Source organism: Glarea lozoyensis, assembly GCF_000409485.1.
Source record: "Glarea lozoyensis ATCC 20868 chromosome Unknown GLAREA13, whole genome shotgun sequence".
NCBI classification, from domain to species: Eukaryota; Fungi; Ascomycota; class Leotiomycetes; order Helotiales; family Helotiaceae; genus Glarea; species Glarea lozoyensis.
In genome coordinates, this window is record NW_007360987.1 from 83,347 (window position 1) to 94,675 (window position 11,329).

At 45.7% G+C, this 11,329-nt stretch overlaps 5 protein-coding genes across 5 annotated transcripts; 1 reads left to right on the top strand and 4 right to left on the bottom strand.

Moving 5' to 3' along the window:
• Positions 1 to 678: 678 nt before the first annotated feature.
• Positions 679 to 2,885, top strand: GLAREA_09990 (Amine oxidase catalytic; the record flags this gene model as incomplete). The annotated part of the gene is made up of 3 exons (XM_008080040.1): positions 679 to 954; positions 1,007 to 1,214; positions 1,261 to 2,885. The coding sequence occupies 3 exons, from the start codon at positions 679 to 681 to the stop codon at positions 2,883 to 2,885; spliced, it is 2,109 nt and encodes a 702-aa protein (XP_008078231.1).
• Positions 2,886 to 4,563: 1,678 nt separating this feature from the next.
• GLAREA_09991 (Bet v1-like protein) lies at positions 4,564 to 5,235 on the bottom strand (the record flags this gene model as incomplete). Its single annotated transcript, XM_008080041.1, has 4 exons — positions 4,564 to 4,815; positions 4,866 to 4,936; positions 4,990 to 5,081; positions 5,132 to 5,235. The coding sequence occupies 4 exons, from the start codon at positions 5,233 to 5,235 to the stop codon at positions 4,564 to 4,566; spliced, it is 519 nt and encodes a 172-aa protein (XP_008078232.1).
• Positions 5,236 to 5,625: 390 nt separating this feature from the next.
• GLAREA_09992 (Zn2/Cys6 DNA-binding protein) lies at positions 5,626 to 7,731 on the bottom strand (the record flags this gene model as incomplete). Its single annotated transcript, XM_008080042.1, has 7 exons — positions 5,626 to 5,979; positions 6,028 to 6,226; positions 6,400 to 6,583; positions 6,636 to 6,692; positions 6,742 to 6,943; positions 6,993 to 7,558; positions 7,605 to 7,731. The coding sequence occupies 7 exons, from the start codon at positions 7,729 to 7,731 to the stop codon at positions 5,626 to 5,628; spliced, it is 1,689 nt and encodes a 562-aa protein (XP_008078233.1).
• A 501-nt stretch (positions 7,732 to 8,232) lies between these two features.
• On the bottom strand, positions 8,233 to 8,841 carry GLAREA_09993 (uncharacterized protein; the record flags this gene model as incomplete). Its single annotated transcript, XM_008080043.1, has 3 exons — positions 8,233 to 8,329; positions 8,382 to 8,624; positions 8,675 to 8,841. The coding sequence occupies 3 exons, from the start codon at positions 8,839 to 8,841 to the stop codon at positions 8,233 to 8,235; spliced, it is 507 nt and encodes a 168-aa protein (XP_008078234.1).
• A 550-nt stretch (positions 8,842 to 9,391) lies between these two features.
• GLAREA_09994 (MFS general substrate transporter) lies at positions 9,392 to 11,121 on the bottom strand (the record flags this gene model as incomplete). Its single annotated transcript, XM_008080044.1, has 5 exons — positions 9,392 to 9,692; positions 9,743 to 10,059; positions 10,105 to 10,474; positions 10,523 to 10,746; positions 10,798 to 11,121. The coding sequence occupies 5 exons, from the start codon at positions 11,119 to 11,121 to the stop codon at positions 9,392 to 9,394; spliced, it is 1,536 nt and encodes a 511-aa protein (XP_008078235.1).
• Between the last annotated feature and the right edge of the window lie 208 nt (positions 11,122 to 11,329).

The following is an 11,329-nucleotide window of genomic DNA, read 5'->3' on the forward strand; positions in this document are numbered from 1 at the left end:
GGTTCGTGGCAACTTAAACTTCTGGATATAATATGGCAGTCATTGATGGTTCAGCTTTTCACACTTGAACAAGTCCAAGAAAGTCCTTCTCGTGATCATTTCTTGTTACCTGATACATCCTTTTTTGTGACATGTGATTCACATCAAACTTCTTCGAATCAGAAGTTTGGATAAGGATTTACCCACATCATATCAAACTCCAACACGATATTCACGACAAAAGCAAAAGATTCCAAGGTTTCTCACTTCGTGAATAACACATCTACTAGTACACTAAACCTATTATACACACCAATAACGCGTTTCCACATCAGGAAACCACACCCGCCAAGTCCCATCCTATATCCGACCCGCGGGTAACATTCGGGTGTTTACATGATTCGTTCATCTAGTCCAATTCTCCCATCCCAACTTTCGCCGCTGGTCTACTCCACAATGCACGCTCCCGCGAATCATGAGACTGCTTCTGCCTCCGCGTTGCCACTTTGGGCAGGCATATGCGAGAGTTTGAGCGATGGTGGGGTAGACAGAAGGTCACGATAAGGATTTCCCAACGGTGATATAAAGTGAAGATTTTCCATTCACTTTGGTGAGGGATTTGTGAATAAGAAGAGTCGAATTTCTTGGGTTCATCATCGTTTCCATCCCCAGCAAACATCTCATAACTTGATAGCAAAGATGTCTGTCGAGCAAATCGCCACTTCGCTTCCCATCATCAGTGGGAAGTCAACACCTCAACATCCTCTTGGCCCATTGACTGCCAGCGAAATCAAAGAATCGTCACGGCTCATCAAATCAGCATGGCCTTCAGATGTTAACATTCAGTTTAAGAGTATCACTTTGCAAGAGCCTCAAAAGGCTGAGTTATTGCATTTCTTGGCTGCCGAACACAGTGGTCAAGCGACCCCCACTATCGAGAGGCGAAGTTTTGTCGTGTATTACCTGCGCAATACTGTAAGTCTCAATAAATGCTATGTTGATTGGAGATCTGGTTAACAAAGATTAGGATAAACTTCACGAAGCTGTAGTCAGTCTGAGTGCTGGAAAGGTTGAAAGTAATCTTCGTCTTGGTCCAAATGTACACAGTAACGCAGATGGCGACGAGATTATTGCCGTCGAGCGAATTGCACTTGAAGATGAGAAAGTCCAAGCAGAGATTAAGAAGCTCCAATTGCCAGAAGGAACAGTAGTCATCAGTGATCCATGGATTTATGGTAAATTTCCCACAATGACTTTCGCATAACCCACTAATACTTTCAGGATCTGATGGTATCAATGAGGGCCTATTCTCGGACGACAAGCGAATGTTCCAATGCTTCCTCTACGTTCGGGATCCAAATAACTCTTCACAGGCAGATAGTAATCACTATGCCATGCCACTTAGCATCTCTCCAGTCGTCAGCGCAGAGACGATGAGAGTGACAAGAATTGATATCTTACCAACAGGAATTGATAACACCATCAAAGAACCATCACCATACAAAGTACAGCCACCAAACGAATATATCCACGAAGCTCAAGAGCTCCGAACAGATTTGAAACCTCTTAATGTCGTCCAACCAGAAGGTGCTTCTTTCAAGGTCTCCAACTACAGCGAACAGGGCCACAACATCGAATGGCAGAAATGGACCTTCAAAGTAGGTTTCAACCAGAGAGAAGGAATGGTCTTATACGATGTCCACTACGACGGTCGACCACTTTTCTACAGACTCTCCCTTTCCGATATGAACATCCCATACGCAGACCCTCGCCACCCCTTCCACAAGAAAGCGGCATTCGATCTCGGAGATGCTGGAGCAGGAATTATGGCCAACAACCTCCAATTAGGATGTGACTGTCTCGGCTCAATCCACTACCTCTCCGCTGTCCTCAACGACGACAAAGGAGAACCACTCGACATGCCCAACTGCGTCTGTATTCACGAACAAGACAACGGCATCGGATGGAAACACACCAACTACCGCACCGGTCGAGCAGCCGTAGTCCGTAACCGCGAACTAGTCCTCCAATCCATCATCACCGTCTCCAACTACGAATACATCCTGGCATTCATGTTCAACCAAGCCGGCGAAGTAACCTACGAAGTCCGCGCCACCGGTATCCTCTCCACCCAACCCATCGACGAAGGCATTTCTGTCCCATTCGGAACCGTCGTCCACCCCGGCGTCCTAGCAGTCCACCACCAACACATCTTCTCCCTCCGCGTCGACCCCATGATCGACGGCCCCCTCAACCGCGTGGTCTACGACGAAGCCCACGCAATGCCACGCTCCGACTTCAACCCCCACGGCGTTGGCTACACCGTGTCCGAAACGCCCATCACGACCTCGGGCGGCTACGACCTCGACTACGACGTGAACCGCACCTTCAAAATCCAAAACTCCGCCATCAAAAACCCCATCAACGGCAAACCAGTCGCCTATAAGATCCACGCCCCGCCGTTCCAGAAAATGCTCGCAGACCCACAATCCTACCACCACAAACGCGCCGAGTTCGCCGACCACAACATCTACGTGACATCCTACCGCGACGACGAGCTGTACGCCGGCGGGAAATACACGAATCAGTCCCGCGGCGGCACCGGCGTGCGGAGTTGGGCGGACCGCAAGGACGACGTGCAGGATCAGGATATTGTGGTGTGGGTGCAGTTCGGCATCAACCACGTCCCGCGCATCGAGGATTTCCCTGTTATGCCATGCGAGATCCTGAAGGTGTCCTTGAAGCCGGTGAATTTCTTTGAGAGGAATCCCGCGATCGATGTCCCGCCTAGCACGCAGACTTTTAATAAGAGTGTGCTTGCTAGTGTGGCGCATCAGCAGGAGGTGGGGGAGGCAGTTGTGGGTGGGGATGGCGAGTGTTGTGTTAGGGAGAGTAGTAAGTTGTAGATTGTTTGGGGGGGTTTGGGGGTAGGGTGGATTTGGTGGTTTGAGCGGGTGTTTGGGTTGATTTTTTTGGGTGCTTTGGATGCAAGGAGAATGGCTAGCTAGTGTAGCTGAAAGTCATGTAGAAATATTTATTACTCCAAAACTGATCTTCCTCTTGTGGTGATGTGGTAACACTGGTTTTCGTCCGGGCCAGCTTTAAGAGCATCTAATCTGGAACCCCTGTCAGGCCTCGAGACGTGTTAATTTAATATTTAAATCCTTAGTTATAATCTAGCAATATGTTAATAATATTTCTAAACAATAATATCGATAAATTTAAATTATTTTATATTTAAAATATATGAAAATAGGTACTGTATCCTGTTTTATACTTTCAAAAGTCGACTAGTTGCTTTTCGCTTGAATATTTAGAATAACTCAAATTTCGAATTATAAAAGACGTAACTAGCTATTACAGGATAGTTACATTCAAGCTCTCTGTTTTAAGAAGACAGACGGCAAGTTGTTCAAGATTTTCTATTTACTAAAAGGGTAATATCTATTTGATTAGTACTTAGTACACTTGGTAGTGTACACTAAAAGAGGTGTGAACACCTGGCCAGAGCCGGAGCCGGTCCAGGTCCCCCGCCCCCGCCATCCAATTGCCTCTACTAAGCTTCGAAGTTACCCACGGGCCGGTCCGCTCCAACGTACCTAATCTATTATACATTCATAATATTCGTGATTATTTGGCGTTACATGCATGGATCATTAAAGACGTATGATATTAAAGGAAAAGGTACATCATTGACCATCGGCTGCCCGAAGACGACTACTTTATACTTCAACGACATTATAACTCTTGTACGTTTGGGTCTTCTGAAATAGTAAAGCCAACCCTCACTGTTCAGTGATAGGACTCCTTGGAGTTGAATTCAGTCTCTTGTACTTACAACTCACGCTTGATCTAAAGGATTTATTCCAACGGGAGGAGAAGATCGCTGAAGAAAGACCATCCAGTTATATGACTGATAGTATGAACTGCTTTCTAGTAGTTGTCATCATGTATACTAGCTCATATTGCACTCGTGTTATCTTATGTACTTGAAACAACCTACCTATGTAGCTTATTACGTCCTCATACCCCATGGGAGGCTGCCGAACCAACTACTGTCGCAATTGGTCCGTCAGACCGAAATCAATAACATCATCATTCTTAAGCGAGGGAATTTTACTTCGAGTCGCGAAGATTGAGAGGTTTTGGCTTCGTGCTTGGCTTACAACTACTGTAACTACCCGCTTCCAAGCGTTTCGGTAATTACAGTAGTTGTAAGCCAAGCAGAGCCGCGAGTCGAGGCCCAGGCCTTTGGTATGACCTCTATCTATCTTTCTGTCATGGAGTTTACCCATCTTGTTCCGAACTGGATCTATTACTTGTCATCACCCGGATCAGAAGACTTTTGCGAGGCCTCGACGTGTTTTTAGCTAAACGCTATCCAACTCGAGAGTTGCAAGTAGTATCCTTCAACTGCCCAGTTACAGTATTGGCTCAAATGGAGCGACTCGAGACAAGAAAGAACGGGATTACTTGGATAATACCTTCACAAGTTACCCAAAAACATAAACGATTGAGCAATCATGACCTATATTCAAAAGAATTCTCCCGGCTCTTTTTGCTAGCAAAACAGCCAGATAATACCTAGAGTTTCCCCTCCTTGATCATCTCTCTCATCTTCGCAATCGTACCCTGCACAGCCCTTGGCGCATTCTCCTGATACTGCTTTTGCTTCTTCACAGCCTCTTCAGAACCCTCCTCAATCTCCTTATGTTCCCACTCAAAAGTAAATGTGAGATAGAGCTCCGAATCATGTGCGCCTGTAGAGACGACATTCTGGACTTTGTTGGCTGACTCCAAGGTAGAGAATATTTCGATGCCTGATCCTGCTGTCGACTGCGTTTACGTTAGCATTTTTACTCATAAGTTAGATGAGTGTAGCATACAGATACTGGTTTGATATGCGTAATCCGCTCTCTCATCGTCGGTCCTGCACCGGGATTCGCCATTCTGGCACCTGAGTTGCGAGATCAGTAAATATTCCACACAACCACTATTCCTCTTACTCACCTTCTTTAAAGGTCACATCTCGTACGACTACTTCTCCATCATTCTCAATCACTTCGCATTTCTCTACCACAGGCAAGAAGAGTTCCGGTTTACTGTATGGCATCAGCATTTTGTTGGTGATTGGTCAGCCTTCACGACGCACATGACTTTCAACTCGAGGCCCTTCCAGACTTGTTCTAATGTGAGTTTTGGAGAAGCTCCTGACGGATTGATGGGGGCGGTGGCGGCTGCGAAGATGATTGTCATTTTGAGGACTTGATTGAGATTTGATTGTTGTTGTTGTTGCGAGGAAGTTGATGGGTGCTTTATAGTCTGTAGCTGTGCGGAGGACCGTTGGATAAATATGGATGGGTTGAGACTAAGCTCAACTCTCTCTAGCGCTGTTTCACGACTTGAAAGATTATTCAAAGAATAGCTTATCAGAGCAAATACCGTGTAATTAAAAATGACAAGGATATTTGCTCTGTCAACAGCGAATGCCGAAAGGTGCTGGCGGTAGACTTATGGTTATGAGGTCGAGGACGTCTAGACAGGGATTAGATGTCTCAATTCCCAGGTTTCACTCACCACATCGACGATTCGAGCGAGCGAGAGGACTCTAAAGACAAGTCTTTAAACGGTCAAAATATAGTATTTTCACGTCCTAGACCCTACAAAATTATAATTCGCACCATCAAAAGTACCAGCTATCTCATACAACATCGTCCTCACATGACCATGAACTCCCGATTCATTGACCTTCTCGATCAATCCCGCTAGTTCAGTACGTGCATCATTCTCAAGATGTCCAGGCATAGTACATCTTGGAATCGTCCTCGCTAAAAATTCAAAACAATCTCGATATCGTTCGGCGTTCTGCCATCGATCGGCGAGAATCGCCAGCACAGATGCGCAATCTCGTATTGCGAGGTCTGCTTCCGTGGGTATTGTGATGCCTCGAGCCCAAATTATATAAAGGATTGTAACACCGGCTTGGAATTGTGTGAGTACCTGGAAAAGGTCAGCCTGTGTGGGATCGTCGTTGGATTGTCAACATACCACAAGCCACGGTTGAGCTACTTGCCGTTTCTTTTGTAACGCTCGAAAGGTCGTACATGCTTCACAAGATGCTCGTAATGCCATCTCACTAATCTCCGTATGTATATTTCGTTTGGAGGGACGACATAGAACTAGCCGAGACAGTTGTGCGATGAGATGGAGCCACAGAGGACTTTGATACCCCTCGGCATACATGAGACTGTCTCTTGTTAGCAGCAATTGGTTGTATCGTAGACGGATACCTGCCTATGAGACGGTATTTCCTTGGTCCATTCATCAATCTGCAGTCTCATACTTTCATGCCACTCTGGTGTAATGTCGCCCTCAAATGGAGATGAATGCAATGTATGCATTATGTAAGACTGCAACAACCGAATCTTGCAAGTATGTGCAAAGTTTCCGAGGCCCGGAATAGTGGTTTGTTCTGTTGAATTTGGTAGGTCATGCAGCCACGGCATTGCTGGAAGGACCTCTGGAAATTCGGTAAATAAAGGAGAGGAGATATATGAGTCCGCTAAACTGACAGGTATGTCCAAAGTGGCACTTGCACCTCTCTCTAGACTTAGAAGAAATTAGCTTTGAAAAACGTACAAATATCAAAAACTTACGCATAGGCACAAGACCAAACCCGAATTTTGATCCGGCTATCCTCATCACCAACGTCTCTGAGATGGTGAAATCCATGAAAAGTTGCGAGACGCATGATCGACCCACTGAGATGTGATATTGAAATTGTCGATTCAGAATGAAGAGCATATACCGCTGATAGCAGCATTGATTGCAAACGGATTATTGGACTGCAGCCTTGGTTCTGAATTGTAAGATTGTCGACCTGGGCATGTGACTTTAACTCATCATGTGGGAATCTCGTAACATCGTCCGACTTGGACTGAAGTAACGACCCAATTGCAAAAATCTGAAAATTGAATAAGCCAATCGTAAATTCAGCAGCAGCCAGAAGTTACCATTTTAACACAATACGCTGGCCATCCATCCAGAGGATCCGCGGGCGAAGCAACCTTCCACCTCGTATACCACTCACTGCATTTATCGAGTTCCAGAAAAGGATATTGAGGATGAACAAACTGGAAATATGTTCGAAAATAAGAAGCTGCAGTACAAACTGGTATATCATTCTGTCGACTTGCTACAGGACTTTTCGGATGTGAAAATCCTGACTCGAGAATTGACGGTTGGGACCAAGAGGAAAGTTGTGGAGGCGAGGTATTATTAACTCCAAATGCAATATGAGCGTTGCTGTTAGTCCTCATATCATGAGGTGTTTGAGGATTTTGCCATTGCCAGCTCATGTCAGATTCCGGAAGGGGTTGGAAGTTTGCATTCGCATTTGGAGATAACAGCGGCCTATTCGACACCACACCTAAGGAACCCTCGAAGTCCATATGGTCGGCAGCAGCACTTGGGAACTTTTGGCTTAGTTCTTTTTCCAATGATGCGGCGTGGTCTTCTAACGCAGAGACGTATCCTATAGGATACTGTTCTGTGCGTTCCTGGACGACAGATTCACATTCTGTATCAACATTAGCGAGGATTCGAATATCATCGGGGTGACTGACGAGCTCCAGATGTTCTACAATTATGGCACGGTTGCTCAAAGTCGCACTTCTGTTTTCTGTGGCGGCAGCGGCGACATGCTTTCTTTTTCTTTTTGGTGATTGTGGTTTCGGTGGATGGACTGGACATTCTAGGTTTGATCACTTCATCTCAAGATTTGGCTGCTTATAGAATGCGTCAGGAGGTTTCCGCTTCTTTATCATGCCTTGTTGAAAGATAGGTGAAACTCCTACGCGAGTGAGCCCTACCATCACGAGAAAAGTGGGCGGTGGAGAGTGGGATATGCCCCGCAATACGGAAGATAATACCCAGTGCCCAGTATCACGGGAATACATAAGGGATTGAGATATGGAACTTTAATTGTGTGTTTGAAAAGTATTCTATGGTTGTACCTGCGCGGGTCATTCTGAGTACCCGGATAAATTTTCAAGTCGAACACTTCGCCGAAGTACGAATCCAAGACCTTATCTGTATGGATTGGAAGCTCAATTATTCCAGCGCTGAATTCTTGATTTCTATGATTGGATGATATCTCACAAGGAGGATGGAACAAAGATCCAAGTATAAGTTTCATTACTTTTAGCCGCACAACAAAGCATTGTAATTCTACACGCAACTCTCCCACAAAACCTATTTATTTAGAAACTTCTGTGACAACCCTTTCATCCTCCTCGTAGATGTATACACGACGTAGATTCCGTAAAGCAGACCAAGAATGAATGTGAGACTAGAAGTGACTGTTAGCTTTTATTGCATTGACAGAGCGGAAGGGAGCATACAGGGTGAAGACCGCCAGTCCCAGACAGAAAAACAACTGAATGAGATTCAACCAGTCCATGAACTTCCACTCAACAGAAAGCTTGAATGCGGTGAGCCCAACCGAGCCTAATTCGAGAACCAACTTCACAATGCCAGAGATCAGGTAGAGGTTTGGTCGTAGATCTCGGTGTTGAAACATATTGATCTCGAGACAGATCAAAATGAGTGAGATCAAGCTTATCACAAGGTTCAAGACGTTAAGACTATTTATACTGATTAACTCGTATTCTACACTTGGGTCTGCTGTACTCACGGCTGAAATCTGTAACCTCCGCTCCTCGCAATAGAAACCAGCAACCCAAGAATAATAACATTGACCGGCAAAAACGCCAACTGGAACCCCCAAATAATACCCAGAATCAGTTTACTATATGGAGATCGATACGCGTCGCTTGCCGACACCACATCGGGGTAAGCCATGATTGTGCTTGAAAGAGTGTATTGCTGAACTACTGATGAATATTCGCAAATCGGAGAACAGGTCAAATCACTTCAAGAGCGCGAACTCCATCTTAAGTGTTCATTTTGAACCAACCCAACAGCCAACAATCCTGCATCGAAAGTCACGCTGCAACTGCTCAGCCCTAGGCTTCGCATCCTACGTTGGTGTTCCGTGAGGCTGCCAGACGTGGGTTTTGACGAACGTTGGGGGCACAGCGCAACTTTCGAACCTTGATTGGTGAGATGCCGTGCCAAGCTAAGCACAACTGCGAAATTTTGTGCACTGGACCTATAGATTGTGGGAATCTATAGGATCTTGTTGGTAAAAATCGTTTTCGGAAAGAATACGGATTTAAGGTTGGGCGTGGTTGGAAATGACCAGTATCATCGGCACTCCGACATTTTATGCACCAAATTGTTGGATTTCGACGCGGTCACCAGGGGCTGAGCCATTAGAGTGTTCTAAATTGCGATAAATCCGAACAATGCTCATGTTTGTATTTATTTATAGTTGTCAAGTAGCGCTCGCCTACCATACATATCTGAAGTGAATGTTCTCCTTGTCTGTGAGATCTTTGAAGTCGGTATCCGCATGAGTCTTCTGCCCTGATGTTGGATCCAACAGATTTCGCCGTCTATTTTCGCGAGCACAGTACGCCATGTATGCTAATATAGTGATGATCGAGAGCCCATACGACGCCAATATGGCCCCCATCCCCAGCGGGTAAAGTGGTGCTTGATGTGCCTTGAAGAACTGTGGTGCAATGATATTCGAAACACAGTACGCGATAAAAATCATCGCGTTGGTCGTGACCTTCTTCGTGTGGCCGCTGATTTGGTTAGTATGTTTTATAACAGCAGGATTGAGGAGGGAGCTTACGCTGTGTTAGCTGTTGCCATTCCTAGACCAACAATGTAACCTCCGAGATAGAAATAGGACATGTACAAAGCGGCCAGTCGGCTGTGAAGAGAGGTAACTGGAAGCGTGTAAAGAAACACGGCTGCTATCATTCCGACAACGCAGCTGAAAATTACCCAAATTCCACGAGTTTGATATCGAGGCAGATATTTGGCGCACAAAAACACGCCTCCGTTGCACATATAAGACGAAACAGTCTGCATGATACCGGTAGGCATTGTTAATAATGTAGAGCGCTGTGCAGAGTAGCCGAGTCCGTTGATAATGAGCGGCGCGAACTAATCATTGTTAGTATTGATGTGTTGCCAGCACAGAACTCTTACATTTGTTAGTCCTCCGTTGGGAATCGAGATCCAGATGTGGAAAAAGAACATCAACCAAGTCTTTGGATCAAGGAAGGTTTCAATCATCTGATCTTTCTTGAACGTCTTGTTTTCGATACCTGTTTGATCGGCTCGCACGCGATCAATGGAAATCGCTTTCTGGCGTTCGGTGATGAACTTCGCCTTTACGGGATTATCTGGAAGCAGAAGACCGACAACAATCGCCCAAGCGCAAGTTATCGCTCCAGTAATCCAGAAGAAATAGCGCCATTGTTCTCCACCTGGAATGTAGCCGATGGCGTATCCAATTGGACCCGTAAATAGGACGGAAAGACCAGTATACATGAGTCCGGTTCTAATCGGAGCTTCTCTGTCAGGTTGTTAGTAAATCAACGCAAAGCGGTCGTCTCAAGCCTACCTCCTACTGTACCACATTCCAACAACAAGGAAATTGCCAGGTACAATGGGAGCTTCCAAAATACCGAGTAAAACTCGTAAGGCTATCAAGGTTTCGAAATTCCTAGCAAATCCCGTTCCAATCAAGACGATCCCCCAAACCATCTGGACACTCGCCATCGTTTTGGCTACTGGCAATTTCTGGAGAATAGTACCTGAAGGAAAGCACCAGAGAAGATATCCGAACTGGTCAACAGTCAGTATCAATCACCGAATTTCTCGAAAGTTTTAGCTTACGTAGAACGCAGATCCCACCCAGGAGTATCTATCACCAGTCAAGTTCGTGTCTGTTCTCATACCATAGAGTGCCGCGGTCGAAGTCGTGACCTTGTCCATGGCAGAAAATGTAATGTTGAGCCACAAAATCGGCACTAGACGCATGTCGAGCTTCCATCTTAATCGTTTCTCCTCCTTTCGTGTGTATGCGTTCTCGCCCTCGAGCCGGTCTGCATAGGCTGCTGCAATGTCGCCATCCGAGTGAGTGAACATTTTGCCTTCTGTCACTTCGTGGGAGTCGTTTCCCGTGGCGGAGGCACCCTTTTTGAGATCCATGCTGACCATGTTAGGCCGAATTGGAGGGTTTAGTGCCTATATGTATCAATGCAACGAATCTTTGCAATTGATGTTAGAAGGCTGGAGAAAGAGATCGCAATTGAGTCCAGTGAGTCCCGTCCGTTACAATTGGGTGCCCGTTGGAATTAAAAGACCACGACTTGATGTTCAATGAGATATCAATCTGCCTTATACTTCTTGCTCGCCAATATCTCAG